Raw genomic sequence first — 23,001 nt, 5'->3', positions numbered from 1 at the left:
TGTTCAAATGTCCTCAAAAGCCATACTGCAAACCCTCCATCAAAACAGGACAATGACACCACCAAAACAAAATTTAACTCACCATATGCATTTCGTGGTCCACTGTCAAAAGTTGGAACATGGTTTTATTCATTATAAATCAATGCATTTTATATAAAAAGGGCAAAGGAAAATGTAAACCTCACAAGGGCACCCCCTGACCACACTGGACTCAGTTGCAGACACTCAATGAGCCAATACACCTGGTTAACAATGATCCGCTGTCACCAAAAGGCCTGGGCTCTGTTTCATTATAATTCAACAGTTGTGAATGGTTTAGAAGCTGCAGACATGAATGAGAGCATTACAAGCATGGTGACTAGGAGGGCCATTGTGTTTTGTGCACTTAACACAACAGTCGCTAGCAGCCGACACACATTCTTGACATGCCCACAAAACTAGATTTAATAGCTGTCCAATGGTGTAAGATTGTTGCAAACTTGGTAAGGTCTTAGCTTATTCTAACTAACAACAGAGTCCCTAAAGCAGGGGTGTCAAACTCATTCCATGGAGGGCCTAGTGTCTGTGGGTTTTTCTTTTTTTCTTTCAATTAAGACCTAGACAACCAGGTGAGGGTTGTTCTTTACTAATTTGTGACCTCGATTCAATCAATCAAGTACAAGAGAGTAGAGAAAACCCGCAGATACTCGGCCCTCCATGGAAGGACAGGGGGGTAGGGACAAAAGCTTTGTAATGAACCTAACACAACAGTCCTGAATGTAGCCCAGGTACAGTCACATTCTGTCCTGTTCACAGATCTGAAATGACTACATATGTGCAAGCTATAACTTCAGGTAGAAGTCCACAGTCCATCGAATGGCTTGGTGGGGTGGTGGCCAATACCATATTGCTTACATGTGTTCAGTCCTTTGGGATCTGTGAACACTAAAGGGACAGGGGCTAGGGACCAAAATGGAACCAAGCCCTGGTAGTTAGAATAAGCTAAAGACACTACCGCGGTCTAGAGCACTCAACAACTTTTTCATAAATTACACTGCAGAAGAGAGAGAAAAAAAGGGTGTGATTATTTTCAAAGAAATCAACTTGAAATTTAAAAGGACTTATTGGAATATAGCTTCAACAAATTTATTTAGATAAATAGAATAAAAATAGTAACAAGGTATTTTCACTGTCACTTCACTTCAATTTTTACTTTAGGACATTATGCACACTCGAGTACGACCACGTCTTGAACAAATCTTGGTTGGTCATCACAACTACAGGCAATAAAGCCAAGAATATAACCCTTTAAATAGTCCACATTTCAAAATGAAAGCCAATTCATCCACACTCAAATGTTGTTCCAAAATAAAACAATTTCAATCAAGTTGATTTCACTGACCCCATAAAGATAAAGCTCAGTCTCTGGTAATAAGGAGTTATTTGAGGACAAATAGATTGTCCCAATTTCCCTTCTTCTTAATGCAATATGAGGATTTAATAAGCCTACATCTTTGGGTGAGAGGTCCAGTCACCAGTGTTTCCAGGTCAATGCGAGCTGGAAAATGAGACTGGTATGGCTTTCTGGCACCTGGTTTTTAAAGCAACCTTATATACTGAGCTTTCTTTGTGAGTTGGGAAAGATTAAAATGGACCACATGTCCAAATTACTTTTAAAAAAGCACATTAAAGACAAATAAAACAAATAACTTAAATAGACGTGCTTAAAAACAATACAGTTCTTAGAGCCCTTTCAATAACCAGAAATAAAGCAGGGTGCAAGGGAACCCTGTCCCACCGCAACAGAAAAGGAGCGAGAGAAATAATGGTAATGTTAATACTAATTTGTCATCCAATGATTCACAGATGTACAGTTCACTAAGAGGTCAGAACCCACCAACCCCGACCTGCCTTCCTTCCCAGAATTCCATAGTCAGTGGCCCACCCAGGTCTGTGAGCCCCATCCGCTCTCTGTTTCAAGTCCGCCTGTGCTGGAGGGAGAGCCCTCGGTCTCAGTGCATCCCCTCTCCTCCTCTGCCCTCTTCAACTGCTCCTCCTGCACCTCCTTTTTCCTGCGCTCCATCTCCCACTCCACGAAGGTGTCGAAGAGGCTGGGCCAGGCCTCGTCCTCGCTGTAGTTGCTCAGGTCAGGCCCAATGGCCTGTGTGAAGTTGAGGAACATGTTCCAGGTGTCCCGCGAGATGCCCCGCACGCCCGACGGGTTCTCGCCGAGGAAGTCCAGCCAGTGCTCAAGGATAGCCGGCATGTCCTGCGTGAAGACCAGGCGCCACAGAGCGATGGCGATGTCGCGCTGAAGCGAGCGCTGGCCCTCCTCGGCATCCAGGCCGAACTGGAAGGTGAAGCGGTACAGGTCCTTGAAGCTCTCCTCGCCCTGCGCCTCCAGCAGCATGCAGGTGAACCGGGTGCAGATACCCTCCAGACTGTCCGCCTGGATCGCCCTGCATCCGTCCACAAACTCCTTCCTACAGACAGGAGGGGAGAAACAGGGCTGCATTATAGAACGCAACATAATATCAACCTTTGACTCAGGGCAAAGAGTCATAGGGAGCAAAACCTTTCAGTTTCTTACATTTTTTGCAACAAAGACAACTTGGGCAATTTTAAGTAGTTAGAAGGCAAAAGCTTCCCAACTAAGCTAACTCTGATAAACATCACATGGGCCTCAACATAAAGAAGTCAGGTAAAGTAAAAACAGAAATAACTGCCTTTTAAAGTCTCTGATAAAGAGGAGCATGCTTTAGAGCACAAGGAGAGAAAGGGCAAGAAGCCCCCTTGATGAGAATGGCGCTGGACTGTATAGCGGCCGTTTTACGGGCCCCTGCTCACCTCGGGCCGAATCCCCGACATGCGGAAGAGAAAGAGACGGGCAATTTAGAGGCCAACGTGCGGGCACCCTGATGAAATTACGGCGGCGAGTGAATAAGCCGCCTCTACCCTCTGTTCTACTGGTGAATGTACATTTACATTTTAGTCATTTAGCAGACGCTCTTATCCAGGGCAACTTACAGTAGTGAATGCATACATTTCATACATTTTTCCCCCCGTACTGGTCCCCCGTGGGAATCGAACCCACAACCCTGGCGTTGCAAACACCATGCTCTACCAACTGAGCCACACGGGTACAATCACAGGAGAACAAACTGGACGAGCTACGATCAAATCAACAGGGCCGGAATAACTGTAATATCCTATACTTCAAGGAAACTTGGCTGAACAAGGACATGGATAATATTCTTGCTGGTTTTTCTATGCATCGGCAGGACAGAACAGCAGCGTCGGGTAAGCTCAGGGGGGGGGGGTCTAGGTTAACTACAGCTGGTGCGCGATCTCTAATATTAAGGAAGTCTCGAGGTTCTGCTCACCTGAGTTAGAATACATCATTAGCTGTAGACCATACTATTTATCAAGTGAGTTTTCATCCATCTTTCGTAGCTGTCTATTTACCACCACAAATTGATGCTAGCACTAAGACCGCACTCAACGAGCTGTACAGGGCTTTAAGCAAACAAGAAAATACTCACCCAGGTGGCGCTCCTAGTGCCCAGTAATTTTAATGTAGGAAAACTGAAATCGGTCTTACCTCATTTCTACCAGCATGTCACCTGTGTAACCAGAGGCGAAGAAACTCTAGATCACCTTTACTCCACACACAGAGATGCATACAAAGCTCTCTCTTACCGTTTTTTAGGCAAATCTCACCATAACTCTATCCTTCTGACTCCTGCTTACAAAACTCAAACAGGAAGTACCAGTGACGCGCTCAATACGGAAGTGGTCCAATGAAGCGGATGCTAAACTACAGGACTGTTTCGCTATTGGGTCATTCTCATGAAATCCTTAAAATACCATGGCAGTAATGATTTTAAATATAAACATGTAATTTAGTAATATAACAAAATATCATAAAGATAAGTGTTCTCTACCTTGCGCAAAGAGTAATTTCATTTTGTATTTTATTGCATTTTCTGCTAAAATTCTCATTACCGCAATGCGTCCAGCTCTGTTGGAAAGTATGTTATGTTGTAATTAAAAAGAGTAAAATGAAAATATTCTGAAAAAAAATAAATGGATGTTCTACTAGATGTTTTCAAATGACAGAAAAAATTATTAACTGAATATTCATGTATAATAATAATGAAAAAATATTGGAAAAATTAAGTGTCCATGACTGATGTTCTCATCCTTGAAGGACTGTTTACACACACACAGAGAATTTTAAATAAAGTTTGATTTTGAATGAAGCAACACATCTGCCAGTACCTTCAAGATGGCTACCAGGTTAGTAGATCTCTTTATATATCTCCAGTTAAAAGTTAAACATTCTCTTGGCAGACTGCGTACATGACAGTATTGATTATCATTACCGATACAGGTAGTTTTCCACATTTAGAAAAACGTTAGATTTAAAATTTTCTATTAAAATATACTTCATTAATGTCTAATTATGCACATTGAGTAAAAATTTGCTTAGTCATCATGTCTTCTCTATTGTTAGCAAAACATGCTACGGTTCCTCATCCTTCACAACACCATTCTCATTTAATGCTGCAATGTAGAGAGAACTGTTTCGGTAATGAGAATTTAATCATACAGACTATATTTTTAAATATAATTAAATATGAATTTAAATATTATTTACTAACTGTTGATATTTTGCTTTATGTCCTGTTTAATTGCAGACAGTCAGCAAGTGACAAAAATACTTTAGCGAAGGCTACGCTGACAAACTTTTGAGAAAAAGTTTACACCAACCCAGAACTGCTGGAAGAGTACAGAAGGAAGGAGAGAGAGGTTAGGGGTTGGAGAGGTTACAGCAAGCGTAATTAGCATATATATAGTATATAGGAAGCCTATGCCCTCATACAGTGTCTATAGGAAGTCAATGCGCTACAGTGTTAGGAAGTCTACACTTGCGCGTGCACACATCCACACACAAAATCAGTAAGCCGTTTATATTATAGGATGTCCACACACAGTCTAAGTGTAAGCCATTCAGTCCCTTCTATAGGACACACACACACAGTCAGTAAGCTATTCAGTCTCTACTATAGGATGACGTGTCCATAACAGTAAGATTTTTCCCATGTTTTGAGACATGCTCAGTTCATGTCATGCTTCCTTTCCATTACATTTTTTACATTTATGTCATTTAGCAGACGCTCTTATCCAGAGTGACTTACAAATTGGTGCATTCACCTTATGATATCCCATTTCCAGATATCAAAAACGAAAGCAAAATTGTAAAATCAAGAAAACTGAAGATCTGACAAAGAAGCAACATGAAAAGAAAGAAAAACTGTGGCGGGAAAACTCAAAAAATGTATTAGAGAAGAAAGAAACAGCTAAACGCTGTTTTGGACATAACACCATCAAGCCAGGAAGATGATACACTTCAACATATTCAAGAAGAAAAATGAAGAAGTTGTTCAAAATCCTCAAGACACAGCCTCCCCAAGAGAACAGACTTTCTCACATCAGCAGATAAATAAATGTCCCTGCCATCAACTCAACTCCTAAAAGAAGAGAGACATCTCTTCAGACACCAGGACCAATGACGACATCTACCCCAAAGGAATCACCCAAAAAGAGGAACAGAAGGAACAAATCACTATCAAAATGGAGGTCAAAGTTGCACTACACAGAAGAGAAGCTGCTGGAGAGGACCAAAGAGATGGTCAACCTAAAGAAAAGACTGAAAACACTTGAGATGATGGCCAAGAGGGAGCAGGTAATTGTCAACATGGAAGGAAGAGAGGTCCAGAAGAAAACTACAAAGAGAAGTCATTAGAGAACATTACCCAATAACAGCCAGAGAAGACTAATGCGCAAACTTGTCAGCCGCTTCCCTTCATCAAGATGAAGTCTCCACTGTAATAAATGTGAAATCCAGAGAAATTCTGAAAAATGGCCAGATATTCTGTAAGAGAGGCTTAACGGACACTATGGAAAATCTTTATAGAAGATTTCTGTCTGAGAACCCAAGGCACAACCTTTCCAAGGCTCAATTCTTTAAACTTAAGCCATTTTGGATTGGCCAGCGAAGAGTCACAGACAGAGAAACATGTGCTTGTAAAACGCATGAAAACTTTGGCTTGAAGATAAAGGAGCTGCACCGGCTTGGAGTCATAAAAACATAATCCCCAAGGGACACTGTACGTACAGTGTGTGTAGTGACGATATCGTGTGCTGTTCTAATGTTCTTGTATGTGTTGTTTTAGCCTATGTATGTTATGTACTGTTGAATCACTGCAAAATTAAATTGATTGAACTTGAAACCATGATTGTGCCAATATTATCTCATTTATCTTCTACATTAAATGTTATGTTTTTAACCATACCCAGTCTTAGTATAGTTATTATCATTACCGAAATCAACAACCTTATTTCCGAAACATATGTATCATTACCGCAACAAGTGTTCATTTAATGAAAAGAAAAATAGTAGTTTGCTTTTAAATGCAGGCTTGACACATAATTTAGAAAATATGTCAGGTTTCAATGAAATATCAAAAATATTAGGTTGTAGATTGCGGAAGGTGTTGCAGTAATGAGAGAAATCAGTCAAAATCAAATAAATTTTCATTTAAAAATATATATTATTTCAGAGTTTCAAGTAACTGTGCATGACTGTCAATAATCCATTTTAAAAATCTGAAAATGTATTAACTTTCCTAATGGTCTTGACGTTTTCAGACCATTGCGGTAATGAGATTTTTAAGGACTTGTTTTGGAAAACATGTTCAAAAAGGTGTTAAATTGTCAGTAAAGGTTTTTAAATTAATGCTCACAAAAAAAGTTCTACAGCTACATATTGAGAACGTCTTGACTGGCTGCATCACCGCTTTTCATGGCAACTGCTTAGCATCCAACCGCATGGCGCTACAGCGGGTAGTGCGTACGGCCAAGTAAATCATTGGGGCCGAGGTCCCTGCCATCCAGGACCTCTATACCAGGCGGTGTCAGAGGATGGCCCTAAAATGTGTCAAAGACTCCAGCCACCCAAGTCATAGGACTGCTCTCTCTGCTACTGCACGGCAAGCGGTACTGATGCACCAAGTCTGGAGCCAACAGGGCCCTTAACATCTTTTACCCCCAAGCCACAAGACTGCTAAATAGTTTAATAGTTAGCCTGGTTATCTGCATTGACCCTTTTTGCACTAACTCTTGACTCATCACATACACTGCTGCTACTCTTTACTATCTGTCACTTTATTCCTAGTTATACGTACATATCCATCTCAATGACCTCATACCCCTACCCCTTGTATATAGCTGTGTTGTCATTGTGTTTCTATTATTTCTTTATCTTCTTTCTCTCTGCATTGTTGGGAAGGGCCTGTGAATTAGCATTTCACTGTTAGTCCACACCTGTTGTTTACGAAGCATGTGACGAATAACATTGGATTTGACTAACTTAACCACATCCTGTCACATTGTTCTGCTGTCACCTCAGCATGAGTGCCTGGCCAGATATACTTTACTTTTCCACCCCCTTTTATTCAGCAGACATGACATCAGACTTGGTGTGAACAGCAAAGCAACAGTAAACCTTTCAAGTTTCTGGCTCTAGGTAGCTCAGATGAGAACATTTGTTAATAGGTCAAATGACGGTAATAGGTACAATCTTCAGACTAGGTAGAAGATTACATGAAAATTGAGAAGACAAAATCATCTGAGCAATAGACAATCAGAGAAAGACACTGTCGAATCCCTACTCATTACAGAGTGCAGTGTCAGAGTCTGATTCGATTTCCTGTGTGCCCCCTACCTGTCAGCTAGCAAGTGAGCTGCAGAGCTGCTGAAAGCTGAGAGAAGTGGGGGTGGGGTGGCCAGCCAGACCAATGTTAAATGAAACACTGCACAGTGAGAGGGGAAGCTAGCCTAAAACATACAGTGCAGGGCAGCAGTAGCCATTTTAGAAATTTGATCAGATGTCTAACATCAGCCATTGAATCAGCCATGCTAATCAATATTACAGGCTAATCAGGTCTCTTTTGGACCAATAAATGACTTGAGGAATCTTCTCAGAACATGTTTTCTGAATATCAGGCTAAAACACATTGATGAAGCATCGTCTGTCTCATCCCTACTCCGACCGATGTCATCCCCAACCCGTCTCTTACCTTGTAAACTTGCACATGGTGGCCGCCTGGAACTTCCAGGCGAGGACCAGCACGCGGAACTCGGCGGGGTCCACGCACAGGTCATTGCAGAACCTCTCCATGCCCTCCTCCAAGATGGCATCCTCATGCGGGTCCTTGTAGCAACAGAAGAGGTCCTCGATGCGCAGCAAGGACGGCCCCTCCCTATCCGCCACCGAGCGGTCCTCCTTCCTCAGGTCCCCCAACATGGCCGATGCAGGGATCACCGTGGTCTCCACGGTAACCTCCATGGCGGTCTTGGTGCCGTTGAACATGTGCTCGCTGGAGGCCTTGCTGCACACAGTGCCAGGTTCCTCTTTGTGCCCTCCTCCCCCGCCTTTCTTGTGGTGGGACTTGGACCCCTGCTCCTTGTCGCCACTCTTGCTGCCGAGCGAGGACGATGGGTTCTTACACTTGGTGACGCACTGGCCCATGTCTCTCTCTCTGGTCCTCTCAGTCTGTCCTCCCCTCCTTCAGGCCCCACCAAGACGCCTCTGCTCTGGCCTGGTGAGACGTCTCAACATGCCCTTGGGCCCTGGAACAGAGGAGGAGTCCAACACAGTCACATGGGGTCAACAACAACAGTGACAATGAGTCACTGAATCAACAAACCCGTTAGTCACAAAGGGTCAAAAGCCACAACACTGAGGTAATAATTACTAGAGAAGACAACTGCTAAATTGTAAAATAAGAAAATCATATGAAGACCATAGAAGTAGGATACATCACCAACAGAAAAGGGTGAAGTGTCTGGCAGTTTAAAGCCTGGCCCAGTTACCATAGAAGCTTTGAAGCTGGTACTGTACCATGGAGAGGAGGGTTCATATCCAACTAGATGGCTGAATAACTACTTATAGAGAAGAGCCTAATACAGCATGGGTTACCATATAACTGACTAAAATACTTACAGCTACAACAAGATGTTGTTTACCTTAAAAACCAGAAGATACAACCACCAGATAAAACACTAAAATTGAAATGTACGTTGTCCGGCTCATACATACTACTGGCCTGCACAATACGCTACCAGAATAGCTCAGCAATAGCTAAGAAATGGGTTGGTTCTGATAATAAGTACTTACAGACACTTCCTCAGAACGCCTTTATCACTCTAGATGAAGGTGTCATCTTTTTCTGCTCCATCGTGGTGACCTTAACATCGGCAATGCTGAAAGACACACAGCATCTTGTCACAATAAGCATAATGTGATACAGGGGTATCATTCGCCCACATGTAGATTCAGTGTATAAACTTGCTGTGAATTTGTCATTTCAGATTGAGAAAGCAGTCATTTACTACATGCATTTCCACAGCAGGGTAGCATTGTGTCAAGGATGAACTACTTTTAATTGAAAGTAGCCAGTGGTGTAAAGCACTTAAGTAAAAATACTTGAAAGTACTACTTTTGTTTTTTGGGGTATCTGGCCTCTGACCTGGCGGAGTCACTAAACACATGCTTCATCTGTAAATTATGTTGGAGTGTTGGAGCATGTCCCTGGCTATTGGTAAATAAAAAACATCTAAGTAAATGGTGCCACCTGGTTTGCTTAATATGAGGAATTTGAAAAGAAAGGTATACTTTTACTTTTGAAACGCAAGTATATTTTAGCAATTACATTTACGTATGTTTAAAACAAAATACTTTTAGACTTTTACTCAAGTAGTATTTTACTGGCCAACTTTCACTTTTGAGTCATTTTCTATTAAGGCTCCTTTACTCAAGAATGCCAATTTGGTACTTTTTCCACCACTGAATGCAGGAAACTATAGAGATAAATATGCCTAGCCCTTTCCTTTGTTAGAGACCTTTTAATTACATAGGCCTACATTTGAAATATTCTGTTACTCAATGAGGAATTCATGATGGCTTCCAGCTGTTGCAAGATTCATAAGCCAACTACTATACTACCATTCTTGTTCAACTAGTTGGTGTTTTATTTTGTGCCTGTCTTTCATGATTTGATGAAACACTTTGCAACAAACGAAAAGCCCCTGATCACATTTATTGAAACTATTCATGAGGAATGAAACTTCCGTGGACATGTACAGGCAAAACACCTCCTGGAAAGCCTGCAGTGCTTTCAACCACGTTCACCTCATTCTAATATGATGGACTTTATTGTTGTAGTTAGCTGACTAGGAACACATCGGCATGTATATACTGTGGGGAATATCTAGCCATTTAACAATTTTGTTAGCAACCCATTTATCAAAATAACACTGTCAACAAGAATCTTTAAACTTGGTAGCTAGCTCAGCTGTGCAGTTCTAGTTTGCATCTGAACGTTGGCTAACATAGCTGGTCAAACAAAGAAAACAGGTAACATAATCAACTTGACTGTCTAACAACAACAACAGCAGCTAAGTTCCCTGTTAATAATATAGCCTCGTTTGTGGCTGGTTACACTTCGCCATCATCATACTTAGCTACCGACTGGCTAGCTAGCACGTCATCATGTAGCTAGCTAGTTATCTGTAAAGTTAGCAATCTAGTATGCCATAAAAATATAAACTATTTTAGAACACGAACAGTATAGGTAACGTTACCTCTTAAAAATAGTTGATTGTCGAGAAAATCACGTACATCACTCCAATAACATCAGTAAAACAAATAGCGAACTTAGGACACAACGACACAATCAGCCCCACTTAGCTAAAAAGCTAGCCAGCTAATGCTAGTAGGTAGCAAGTCAGCACCATAAACAAAAACGAGCGTTTAAGTTGGCTTTTGCCTGATAAGAACGCACCTGGTTTGCAAACAACCGCCCTATACGACTGTCTTTTACTTTAAATTGACTACTAAAAAAAAAGTCGGATGAACCAGTACGTAAGGCTTATAGTTTCTTTGTGTTTCCCCTTTAGTCATTGAGTGGATTTCCCTGCATCACTTCCTCCCAACAGAGCACCAGTTAGACAGCTAGCAACTATACCATCCACTGATCTGTATGGATGGGGTCCCCTGTTTAGATTTAGTTAAAAATTGTAGTAGCTGGCAACCTGACTAATACAGCTAAAACCCAACGAACAGGACTTAACATAATATTTGGTGAAATCGTCTTTGGGGTTGAACCTGAAGGGCTTTGAAAAGTGAATGAAAAATTGACTATTTAATTGTTTCGCAGCGACTTTGCAACACTAATTGCTGCGAACACACCTCTCAAATTACGTCAATTTAATCGTCACTTCGATGCGACATGTTGTTAAAAAGCTAACAGCACAGCAGGTAGGTCAAGTAATAATTGCCAGATAATACTACTATTCGATAAGTCAGCATTGTGACATGGTGTTATTGCAATGTAAACATACAGCGTTAGATATTCCTACCCTAGACGTTCGTTTTAAATGAACGACAAGCGTGTCATTAGCCAGGTACTTTGCCTTGTTACCCTGCTAGCTCACGTTAGCCATATTCATATGTGTGACGCACAGACCCCATTATGCCGCGTTCAAAACAACTGGGAACTCGGAAAAATACGAGGTAAATCATCACGTCATTGAACTTTGGAGTTCTAGAAAGATGCATGACTGTTCAAATCGATTTTTCCCAGTCGGAGTTCGTATTTTCCAGATGTTTTGAACGCACTGAAGTTGGACATTTCGAAGTTCCGAGCTCCCAGTTGTTTTGAACATGGCATTAGATAACTAACTAGCTATATATGCCGCGTTCAAAACAACTAGGAATTCGGAAATCTCTGATTTAAGTGCGTTCAAGACAATTAGGAATTTGGGAAAATAAAAGCGCCTACTGGGAAAATAATTTAACGGTCATCAAACTCGGAATTCCAAGTTGGAAACTCTGGCGTCTTTCTAGAGCTCCGGCTTGAAGATCACTATCACTAAGTCAATATTTGACCTCGTTTTATTCCGAGTTCCTAGAAAAGTACACTTTTCAACATTAATCAGCTCATTATAAATAATAAAATGTTATTGGTCACATACACATGGTTAGCAGATGTTATTGCGAGTGTAGCGAAATACTTGTGCTTCTAGTTCCGACAGTGCAGCAATATCTAACAATCTAATCTAAACTAATCTAACAATTCCACAACAACTACCTAATACACACAAATCTAAGTAAAGGAATAGAATAGAATATATAAATATATGGATTAGCAATGACCTAGCGGCATAGGCAAGATGGAATAAAATACAGTGTATACATATGAGATGAGTAATGCAAGATATGTAAACATTAAAGGGACTAGTGATCCATTTATTAAAGAGGCCAATGATTTCAAGTCTGTATGTAGGCAGCAGCCTCTCTGTGTTAGTGATGGCTGTTTAACAGTGTGATGGCCTTGAGATGGAAGCTATTTTTCAGGTCCCAGCTTTGATGCACCTGTATTGACCTCGCCTTCTGGATGGTAGCAGGGTGAACAGGCAGTGGCTTGGGTGGTTGTTGTCCTTGATGAACTTTTTGGCCTTCCTGTGACAACAGGTGCTGTAGGTGTCCTAGAGGGCAGGTAGTTTGCCCCTGGGGATGTGCTGTGCAGACCGCACCACCCTCTGGAAAGCCCTGCGGTTGTGGACGGTGCAGTTGCCGTACCAGGTAGTGATGCAGTCCGACAGGATGCTCTCAATTGTGCATCTGTAAAGGTTTGTGGGGGTTTCAGGTGACAAGCCACATTTCTTTAGCATCCTGAGGTTGAATGGTGCTTTCAAGACAACTGGGAACTCTGAAAAATACTAGGTCAAATCATGACGTCAGTGATCTTCAGGTCGGAAAGTCGGCGCTCTAGAAAGAGGCCCGAGTTCCCGAGTTGGAATTAATACTTGGATGACCGTTCAAAACGATTTTTCATAGTCAGAGCTTGTTTTTTCCCCGAGTTCCCAGTTGTCTTGAACACACTGAAGTCGGAGATTCCGAGTTCCCGGTTGTTTTGAACACAGCATAATTCTAGTCTACATAAGACAGCATCTACATCTGTATTGCTTGCTGTTTGGGGTTTTAGTTTGGGATTCTGTATAAGCACTTTGTGACATCTGCTGATGTAAAAAGCTCTTTATAAATAAACTTGATTTGATTTTTAACCAGTCACCGGGGAACGGTCGTCACTAGTTACCACAGCCACAAAAATCATAAACCCTATGTGATTTTTAAACCTAACCATAACCTTGACCACACTGCTAACCTTAAGCCTAACGCTAACCTTAAATGAAGACCAAAAAGTTAATTTTTGTTTTCATACATTTTTACTTTATAGCCTATGTTTAAGACGTGGATGTCGATTATGGCAGCCCCCGCACCTCTCTGATTCAGAAGGTTGGGTTAAATGTGGAAGACACATTTCAGTTGAATGCATTCAGTTGTACAACTGACTAGATATCCCCCTTTCCCTTTCCTTTCCCTTACTTTGTATTTGTGGAAACCAGTGAAGGGCTGTAGTTGTAGAAGAAGCAAGTAGTTATTTAGTCCACTAAGGTATAATTAAGCAGTAAGGCCAGAGGAGGTGTGGTATATGGCCAATATACCATGGCTAAGGGCTGTTCTTATGCGCAACACGGAGAGCCTGGATACAGCCCTTAGCCGTGGTATATTGGCCATACATCACAAACCCCTGAGGTGCCTTATTGCTATTATGAACTGGTTACCAACGGAATTAGAGTAGTAAAAAGAAATGTTTTGTCATACCCGTGGCATACGGTCTGATATACCACAGCTGTCAGTTTATAATAAGAACTATCTAGTCTCTGCTACTATTACTTAATTTCAGATGTTATATTGCCACCTAGTGGTTTATTGAAACATGCATGTACATGTATTATTTACCCACATTTCCAGCACTAAACCTACCTCTGTTTAAGTAATCATTCAAAGCAATGTAATACCAGCGTATATGTTTTCACCTATTCAATGATGTTTGATCAGAGATTATATCAATTCAAACGGGGCCCCCAGTCTTTTGCGGTACTCTGGATCCTTTGATTGAGTCTGGTGTTAATTATATAGGGCAAGTTACTCCTTGCATATATTTTTTCTATTCTCTGCTTTGTATTGTTTTTAGACCAAATGACGACAGTCACACGTAATCAGGTCCTGTCACTGTATATTAGGGTATTTCGGATCGCCTGGGGTGCAGTCCCACAAGACACTGTGAGCGACAGAAGGTACATTGTCCAGGAGACCCAGACCCTCTTCAGACAGAACCAACAGGTAAAAAGACATACCCTATGTTTGTCTGTGTAGCTCAGTATCATCTTTATCTGTTTGATTAATCTGTTGTTCTGTGTATCCCTTTCAGTTGACAGATCAGGAATCAATAAAGAAGTGCTTAGCAGAATGTGAGGCAAGGATAGAAATTGGTGAGTGTCAAGAAAAGCCTGGTTGACATTTTCAAATTCTTTCATTTAGTAATAATCTCTGGACAAATCAGAAATGTTTTAGAGTTCACACTTAAATGCTTTGGTGTGAGAATCTGAGTGATGTTTTTCCCCACTCTGTTTCACAGGTCTTTATTACAGGAATCCCTATCCAAGACCTGTAAGTGACAGACATCTAAACCAGAAGAAATGTTTATATATCTCAGGAAATATTGTGTAATTTCACTATTATCTAATGTAATGGTTTTATTTTGCTTCTATACCCTTCATTGCAGATCTACCTGCCTATAATGGGACTGGCAACCCAGAAAGGCGGTAAGCTGAAAGCAAAGCAACGCATGAGGAAGCAGGCCAAGCCAGTTTACTTACAGTCACATGAGGACAGCTGATACTACAGCTGATACTAGATGAACTCTATATTCTTGTGAAGGGTTTATGTTACCAAGGACAGGAGGAGAGTCACTGGCTGATCTCAGGAGTTGAGTTGAAAATCCATCTTATATATTGGCGGAAAAAGTCATTTATTTCCATTGTTCATCACGCAAATCAATGTTCATCAAGCACATTGCATTGTAAATTGCACTGTAGCATTCAATCCATTACGTCTATGCAACAGTATACTGTACCAAGTATATTTATGCATGTGATTCCTGACAAGAGCTGTTGTGGATGTCAGCATTGTCTGTCCTGTAAGATGGGTAGCCATTAAGATTTATGATACTATTTTGAATATATTTATAATTTCAATAAATTGAGTTTTGAAAAGCACCACTCCTCTGCATTCATTCTTTCAAGGAATTACTAAAAATTCAGATGAACTCTTGTCGGGTTGAAAAATAGACTTAAGGATTTATTGAGTAAAGTGCATTAGAGTGCATACACACAAAGGTTTTATTCATTTACCACCACCTTCAGTTTATCAACTGTTAGATTTAACTGATAGGAACAATGTCTTACTATAACCAGTTAAAGATTAGTAGGCTACTCTCTTAAAACAAAAGCCAGATTTTTTTTTAGCGGCTTTCCAGTTTTAAAGGTAAAACTGATTTAGATTTCATGTGCAACCACAAAAAAATATGTTCTGTCCTTGGTTGCAACATTCACTACTGAGTTCCAAACTGCCTCTGGAAGCAATGTCAGCACAACAACTGTTATTTGGGAGCTTCATGAAATGGGTTTCCATGGCCGAGCAGCCGCACACAAGCCTAAGCTCACCATGCGCAATGCCAAGTGTCGGCTGGAGTGGTGTAAAGCTCGCTACCATTTGACTCTGGAGCAGTGGAAACGTGTTCTCTGGAGTGATGAATCACACTTCACCATCTGGCAGTCCGACGGACTAATCTGGGTTTGGCGGATGGCAGGAGAACTCTACCTGCCCCAATGCATAGTGCCAACTGTAAAGTTTAGTGGAGGAGGAATAATGGTCTGGGGCTGTTTTTCAAGGTTTGGGCTAGGCCCCTTAGTTCCAGTGACTGGAAATCTTAATGCTACAGCATACAATTACATTCTAGATGATTCTGTGCTTCTAACTTTGTGACAACAGTTTGGGGAAGGCCCTTTCCTGTTTCAGCATAACAATGCCCCAGTGCACAAAGCGAGGTCCATACAGAAATGGTTTGTTGAGATCGGTGTGGAATAACTTGACTGGCCTGCACAGAGACTCTTCTGGGAAGGCTTTCCACTAGATGTTGGAACATTGCTGCAGTGACTTGCTTCCATTCAGCCACAAGAGCATTAGTGAGGTCAGGCACTGATGTTGGGCAATTAGGCCTGGCTCGCAGTTGGCGTTCCAATCCCATCCCAAAGGTGTAATTACAACACAGGTTGTAATGTCTTTTTTGTTTCTGGCTTCGCTAGCCTGGTACCAGTGTCATTAGCTAACACTCCAGTCCTTGTCATTACCAAAGAGACCGGCCTTTCCGCAATATTCAAATATCAACGTTCTATCATTAATGAGCTCCAGGAGACCAGAGGATTCGATAACCTTCACAGCTATCATCCAATCACAATGTTTATGCAAATTGAACTGATAGGAAAACGTTCTAATTTAATTCATACATTTGATTGGAAACAATGTAACATTGGGCATTCTGGTCTAATACATTTAATTGTGAACATAAACATTGGGCACGGGGAGCACAAAGGATTCCCGTTTATTGTATTTTTACCACCAGCCCTAATGTGATGACATTATACCAGAGAAGCTCTCGCCCTGAACTTCCCCACCAGTTCATTGTGAACGCTGTAGCCTATTTTATATCCAGCAAGCAAGAGCAAGGTGCTTCTTTCCTCTAATATAAACTCAGCAAAAAAAAAGAAACGTCAATTTCTCAGGTCCCAGTCTTTCAAAGATAATTAGTAAAAATCCAAATAACTTCACAGATCTTCATTGTAAAGGGTTTAAACACTGTTTCCCATGCTTGTTCAATGAACCATAAACAATTAATGAACATGCACCTGTGGATGGTCATTAATTGCCTACTGTCTGTAAGCTGTTAGTGTCTTAAGGTCACAGTTATGAAAACTTAAGACACTAAAGAGGCCTTTCTACTGACTCTGAAAAACACCAAAAGAAAGATGCCCAGGTTCCCTGCTCATCTGCGTGAACATGCCTTAGGCATGCTGCAAGGAGGCATGAGGACTGCAGATGTGGCCAGGGCAATAAATTGTAATGTCAGTACTGTGAGACGCCTAAGACAGCGCTCCAGGGAGACAGGATGGACAGCTGATTGTCCTTGCAGTGGCAGACCACGTGTAACAACACCTGCCAAGTTTTCAGCTGTGCTAACAGAGTTGCAAAAGGGTTTTCTAATGATCAATTAGCCTTTTAAAATTATAAACTTGGATTAGCTAACACAACGTGCCATTGGAACACAGGAGTGATGGTTGCTGATAATGGGCCTCTATACGCCTATGTAGATATTCCATAAAAAAATCTGCCGTTTCCAGCTACAATAGTCATTTACAACATTAACAATGTCTACACTGTATTTCTGATCAACTTGATGTTATTTTAATGGACATTTTTTGTTGTTGCTTTTCTTACAAAAACAAGGACATTTCTAAGTGACCCCAAACTTTTGAACGGTAGTGTATATTCTTTTTAGTTGCTCAAAATAAGTGACCAAACTGGTTGTACAAAACATTGACGACAGGTGCCAGTTTTGCGTTTCTTTCCTCTCATTAATGGGATGCAACTGAAGCAAACATAGCTCGATTGACTCTTGTGGGCTAATATTTTACGCATCATCATTTCACTCTCATTATGGAGTCCTCTCTAGCCAATTTGAACAACATGATCTTGCATTGACACGGCTTCTCACCAGGAAATTACCGCAGCAGGTCGTAACGGTTTTGTTTGTTGCCGTTGTTTAAATTATAATTCTATATTGTGCCAAATTTGCCCTATGTTCCATAACATTGTCATGGAAAATATGAATGTTGTTTCCAACAACCAACCAGCAACTGTGCCGTAAATCGGGCTGCATATTGAACGTTGAGAGGCCAGTCTCTTTGGCAATGACAAGGAGTGTCAAGGAGTGGAATGTTAGCTAAAGAGACTGGTACCCAGGCTATATGACAGCCTGTGCAATCTTCAAAAATATCAAGAAATCGAGTTGAAAATATCCAGCATACAATTCTGCCTTTAATAGCTATTTAAAAGGAGTGAGTTGGTTGTCTGTCTCTCATATCTAACATCCTGCAAGATGTCTGCAGAGCTGTGCCTAGTCATCCAGCTGGCACAGACAGGCCACCCCGCGGTTGATCCAATGTTTCTGCGGCCGGTCGGAGGGAAGCTCGATAGGCATTACGTAGTTGGTGGAGTGGCCCGTGGTGGACAGGGTTCCGCGCCGGGCGCTGGTCTTGTACACGGGACACACGTAGATGTTCTCATGCAGGAACTTTGACATCTCTCCTGGCCTGAGCCAGATGATGGGCAGGGGGTCGAAGAGGATCTTGGGGAGGGACTCTCCTATGACCATCTTCTCCCGGTCCCAGCGTGCCCCCTCCAGGAAGAACCCCTTCACATAGGCCCCATCATCTGGCTTGTTCTCCATGTGGGTCTCTTGCTTGGTCATCTGATAGAGACAGGGAAGTCATGCCATGCATTCACTGAACACAAAGATGAGGTTTACATTGTACTCCCTTACCTCAAATTCAAAGCCGATGAAGTCGATGGGGATGGTATACTTTCGGGCAAAGTTCTGAGATACTCCTGTGAGGAAGGACTGAGTAAAGTAGAACCCAGAGAGCCAAAAGACTGGTGGTGGCCCATTGTTGATCCAGTCCTGTCAAACACACAGCCCAACTCCCATGAATCAGTATTTGTGTCTTTCAGAAGTATCAGTTTCACAGGAAACAAAATCCCTGTCCTCAAAACAACTTTTAATTGAACATACAAACACATTTGAATGTGTATTGTTGGGGTTGAGCAGCTCAGGATCCTCACTCTCTTGGCGATCATAACTGACCTGTAGAAACTTTAGCCTGGCGAGGAGGTCGGACACGTAGCTGCCCAGAGGCTTCAAAGACGGGTAGGACTTAGCCGACCACATGGTTGGCACCTTGCCCACCACCATACTGTTGAAGACGTTCTCCAGCTCAGAAGACATCACCACCTGACCCTTGAGAGCCTTTCCAATGTTTATCAGGCTGATGCGTACCACCTGAGTTAACCTGCGGGGGTCAAAGCATCATTATCAGCATGTTATGAACACATAATTGCTAATCCCAAATTCCCCATAGCCAAAAAGGCATGTAATGATTGTGTAGTAATGACTGCCTGTACACAGAGTACCAATCAACTGCTTATAGTGGTCATTAAATGTGGGACTGGTGTTGTAAAACTACCGGTAATTTAACGAATCTATTGTAATCTATGGCAACGTTGGTAATTTATACTTAAATAACTTCTAGTGGATAGACCATATGGTTCAAGAGAAAATAGCTTAATTAATGAAAAAACATCTAATCAACAATGAAACTACCAACTAAAGACTATTTTTCACAACTGCCACCAGTTTAGCGCCAAAATATTTACAACAAAGACAAATTGACATAGTAAAAGTGTATAAAAATGTAAAGGATATTTCATGCTGAAACCCTTTTATTAAAAACCAATGATATTGACTGAGTTGATGGGTTATATTTAGGATAATGTTTTACAGCTTTGTCATTCAATTTTTTAATTTTAAAATCATCTTATTTTATAAACATTACATGTGATGATAAATTCCATGTAGATAATAGGCAGAAAATACTGCACACTCAAAACCGATTAGTGAAGGTGCTGGAGGCAAAATGCTACACTGGAGAAACAGGGGAAAAAAGTCTCTGCACACTTCCAGTCAGATGCCCATTTATTTGAATAGAGGCTGAGCTTTCGGTCAGTCGACCTTCATCAGAGCATATCTCCACAAACAATAGTGAGACAGATAAGGCCACACAGAGGGCCAGAGATAATTACAGACACCTGTGATACTCTGAAGTATCCAAAAAGGCCACTAGATGTCACGTGATAAAGTCTATAAAATCATTGAACGTTACCAGTAATATACCCTCCCTTTGCAACCCTATGTGGGACACAAAACATTTTACTTTGCGTTTAATCAATTGACCATAAGACTCCAATTGCCATGGCCAGATGTAGAGTAAGTATTTTATGAGTGCATTCATTGTATCAGTTTGAAACGCTACACTTCCTGACCCCTGTTTCTTTATTCCAGATCATGATATTTACCTGTTGAAGCGGATCAGTTCCTGTCTCAGCACAGTGTTCATGGACTCCTCATACATCACTGGGTATTTGTTAATCACCATCTGGATGTCAAAGTCTGCTGGCAGCTTGGACAGGATGTCTTCTGCAAGCTCATCAACCACTTCCTGTAGTAATCAGAGATATAACTACCAGTATAATAAATTCAAAACAATTGAAGCTTTTGTACAGAGCTGACATATCAGGGCTTGTTCTGAGGCATCACAACTTTTTATCCACAAAGTGCCGGTCTGTGAGAATGTACAGGTTTTGATCACACAGAGAAGTGTCCACTAGCGTTGAATATTTTCCCGGTGTTTTACAAATGTTCCATCCGGAGAATAAATCACTTTTCTCCTAGGTAGTATTTCCTGCCAAAACCGGAAGTGTCATTAAAAAGCGTTATAAAGCATCTAAATAAGCCTCTCTCTGGATTTGATTAGAGCTTTGATAAAAAAAATCAGCCCTGATGCTACCTGAGACTGATGAGTTATACATTAAATCCACTTTATGAGCCCTACATTAAAGATATTTAATAATCCCAAGCTCAGAAAAGCCCAAATGATTGTGCCGTCAGCAAACAAGAGCTTCCGTCCCTCTTCAAATAGTCTATTGATATAAGAAATGCTAGAAAAAGTAATGTCCAGCAAGCTATTCTAGTCTAGCTTTTCCTGCACGGGACTCCAAGAGCTAAGGAGCGTTTTTTTAAGGAGAGAGGCCAGCGGAGCACAGGTGCGTGCGTATTGCGCAAGAGACACAAGTTAGAAGCTTATTATGCATAACCCATCATTAATTGGCTGAATATAAGGGTAATACGGCATTAAATGTATTACCTGAAAGAGGTAGGCTAGGACATCTATATATAAGGCTATATATCAATCTAGAACAGGATGATCTATTTTGGATGCGATTTGAATGGAATTGATGGAGGCAGAGAAAGACTGCGAGAGATTGCTTGCGCTTGTACTGATTTAAAGCAACGATATTCAAGTGTTTCGCTGTTTTAAAACTGCAGCTTCAATTAAAAAAAACGAATCTTCACAATTAAGAAATAAAGGTGACCCCCGAAAGCCAGGCATGGGTAAATTAGATGAGCATTCGGTCTTTATATTTCTGTATTATAGGCTTTGCTGCAGCAAATGCAGGTTTACCTGTCACAAGAAAATGACCATGATGACATGATAAGTCTACATGTATTGTGAACTGTGCCCCATACTGAGATGGGCTGTCTGTCCCCACCCTGAGCGTTGGTGATTCATCATGCAGAGGCCATAGAGACGCCAGATTTAGACTTCGCATTTATTTAACAGTTCCATTTCACACCATGCTGTTCATGTAAATAATTTACCGGTTTCTCACAGTTATTTATCCTGGGAAAAGGGAGTTGTTTTGGACAGTAAATCCCGGTAAATCTCAGTAACCGGGTTCCCGCCATTCAACCTTAGTGTCCACTGTCCAACTAACCTGAGGGGATTTAGCCCCGCCTCCAGTCTGCCTGGGAAGTGTCAGCAGCACTCCATCCAGCAGCTGATTGGTCTCCTGGTTGTCCTTGGTGATGTCAGCATTGCTGTGGAGTCCAAACACGCCAGGTTCCGCCGCGATGGGTAGGTTGCGGATGTAATCAACATAGGTCTTGAAAAGACAAACAGTACAAATAAGTTCAAATCCAATAAAATTGTACTTGTCACATGCTTTGTAAACAATAGGTGTGGACTAACAGTGAAATGCTAATTTACAGGCACTTCCCAACAATGCAGAGAGAAAGAAGATAAAGAAATAATAGAAAAGTAAAACACTTAATAATAAAAGTAATAGATACACAATGAGTAACTATAACGTGGCTATATACAAGGGGTACCAGTACTGAGTCGATGTGCAGGGGTACGAAGTAATTGAGGTAATATGTACATATAACTAGGAATAAAGTGACAGTAGCAGCACCGTATGTGAAGAGCAAAAAGGGTCAATGCGGATAGTTCAGGTAGCTATTTGTTTAACTATTTCACAAATTATTTAGCAGTCTAAATGCCAATTTATGCTTGACCTGGCAATGTGGTCCAGAGGCTCCATACAAGAGGGTGTGACAAAATCTAAGCAGATACCAGTAGACTGCCCCTAACCACAGATCTAGGATCAGATCACTCTACCCCCAATGCACTTCCTGACCCCTGAATCATTAAGACGACAACAAATATCTGAACCTTAAGGGCAACAGCATAAAGATAGCATCGACAATGGATATGACAGTCCGCCATCTGATAAATGGGTAAAGATATGACGGAGGTGACAGTAGTACCTGGTACGGTCCGTGAGGGGGGATATAGTACATGTCTCCCTCACACACGTGGTAGCCCTCCTGCTCAATCAGCTCCCTGCTGTAGAAGATGGACAGTAGAGACACCAGCAGACGCCTGTCCTTGTCGTCCGTCACCCTGCCACCGTAGTTACACTCACCTGAAAGGGAGAGAGAGGAAATGTATGTGTCCGTCTTCCACTAGTTCAGGTTAGTAAACCCTCCTATGCTCTGATACAAACAGAGAATGAACCTCTTTTATTGCTATGTGATACAGTCTCCCTCTCCCTCTATACTAATCCACACAGCTGTGTCTTTGGGAGCCTCACCAGTTAGGTAGGAGAGGGCCTCCAGAGGAATCTCCTCATACTCATCCAGGAACATCTGGATCTGCGTCATACTGATCCTCAGGTCAGACTCATTGAACTCATACGGGATATTCCAACCTTGGGGTCAAATGCGGAAAAAGAACAATGACAAGTTTTGACCC

General features: G+C 41.5%; 3 protein-coding genes across 6 annotated transcripts in view; 1 reads left to right on the top strand and 2 right to left on the bottom strand.

Annotated features, from left to right (window-relative positions):
* Window positions 1–86: 86 nt before the first annotated feature.
* dcun1d3 (defective in cullin neddylation 1 domain containing 3) lies at window positions 87–11,533 on the bottom strand. Of its 3 annotated transcripts, none has more exons than XM_014158981.2 (4): window positions 11,467–11,533; window positions 9,224–9,309; window positions 8,124–8,676; window positions 87–2,462 (listed from the first exon to the last, which is right to left on the bottom strand). In XM_014158981.2, exons 3-4 carry the CDS (start codon window positions 8,573–8,575, stop codon window positions 1,913–1,915), a joined length of 1,002 nt encoding a protein of 333 aa, XP_014014456.2. In that variant the 5' UTR covers window positions 8,576–8,676; window positions 9,224–9,309; window positions 11,467–11,533; the 3' UTR covers window positions 87–1,912. The 3 variants fall into 3 exon arrangements, with proteins under 3 accessions (XP_014014456.2, XP_014014455.2, XP_014014454.2); XM_014158980.2 differs by lacking the exon at window positions 11,467–11,533 and adding an exon at window positions 10,890–11,093; XM_014158979.2 differs by lacking the exon at window positions 11,467–11,533 and adding an exon at window positions 10,690–11,069.
* On the top strand, window positions 11,292–15,231 carry lyrm1 (LYR motif containing 1). Of its 2 annotated transcripts, XM_014158982.2 has the most exons (5): window positions 11,292–11,365; window positions 14,148–14,296; window positions 14,385–14,445; window positions 14,592–14,623; window positions 14,739–15,231. In XM_014158982.2, exons 2-5 carry the CDS (start codon window positions 14,153–14,155, stop codon window positions 14,850–14,852), a joined length of 351 nt encoding a protein of 116 aa, XP_014014457.1. In that variant the 5' UTR covers window positions 11,292–11,365; window positions 14,148–14,152; the 3' UTR covers window positions 14,853–15,231. The 2 variants fall into 2 exon arrangements, with proteins under 2 accessions (XP_014014457.1, XP_014014458.1); XM_014158983.2 differs by lacking the exon at window positions 11,292–11,365 and having other exon boundaries at window positions 13,703–14,296.
* Window positions 15,232–17,401: 2,170 nt separating this feature from the next.
* The window catches only part of dnah3 (dynein axonemal heavy chain 3), a 50,988-nt gene continuing 45,388 nt past the window's right edge, over window positions 17,402–23,001 (bottom strand). Inside the window, exons 55-61 of the mRNA XM_014158986.2 lie at window positions 22,841–22,957; window positions 22,515–22,672; window positions 21,683–21,850; window positions 20,204–20,346; window positions 18,936–19,140; window positions 18,615–18,752; window positions 17,402–18,542 (exon numbers count right to left, since the gene is read on the bottom strand). Coding sequence (XP_014014461.1) covers window positions 18,189–18,542; window positions 18,615–18,752; window positions 18,936–19,140; window positions 20,204–20,346; window positions 21,683–21,850; window positions 22,515–22,672; window positions 22,841–22,957 — 1,283 coding nt within the window. The 3' untranslated portion in view covers window positions 17,402–18,188. The remainder of the gene's footprint in view (window positions 18,543–18,614; window positions 18,753–18,935; window positions 19,141–20,203; window positions 20,347–21,682; window positions 21,851–22,514; window positions 22,673–22,840; window positions 22,958–23,001) is intronic.

Source organism: Salmo salar, chromosome ssa19 (assembly GCF_905237065.1).
Source record: "Salmo salar chromosome ssa19, Ssal_v3.1, whole genome shotgun sequence".
NCBI classification, from domain to species: domain Eukaryota; kingdom Metazoa; phylum Chordata; class Actinopteri; order Salmoniformes; family Salmonidae; genus Salmo; species Salmo salar.
This window is presented reverse-complemented; position numbering and strand designations above follow the sequence as displayed.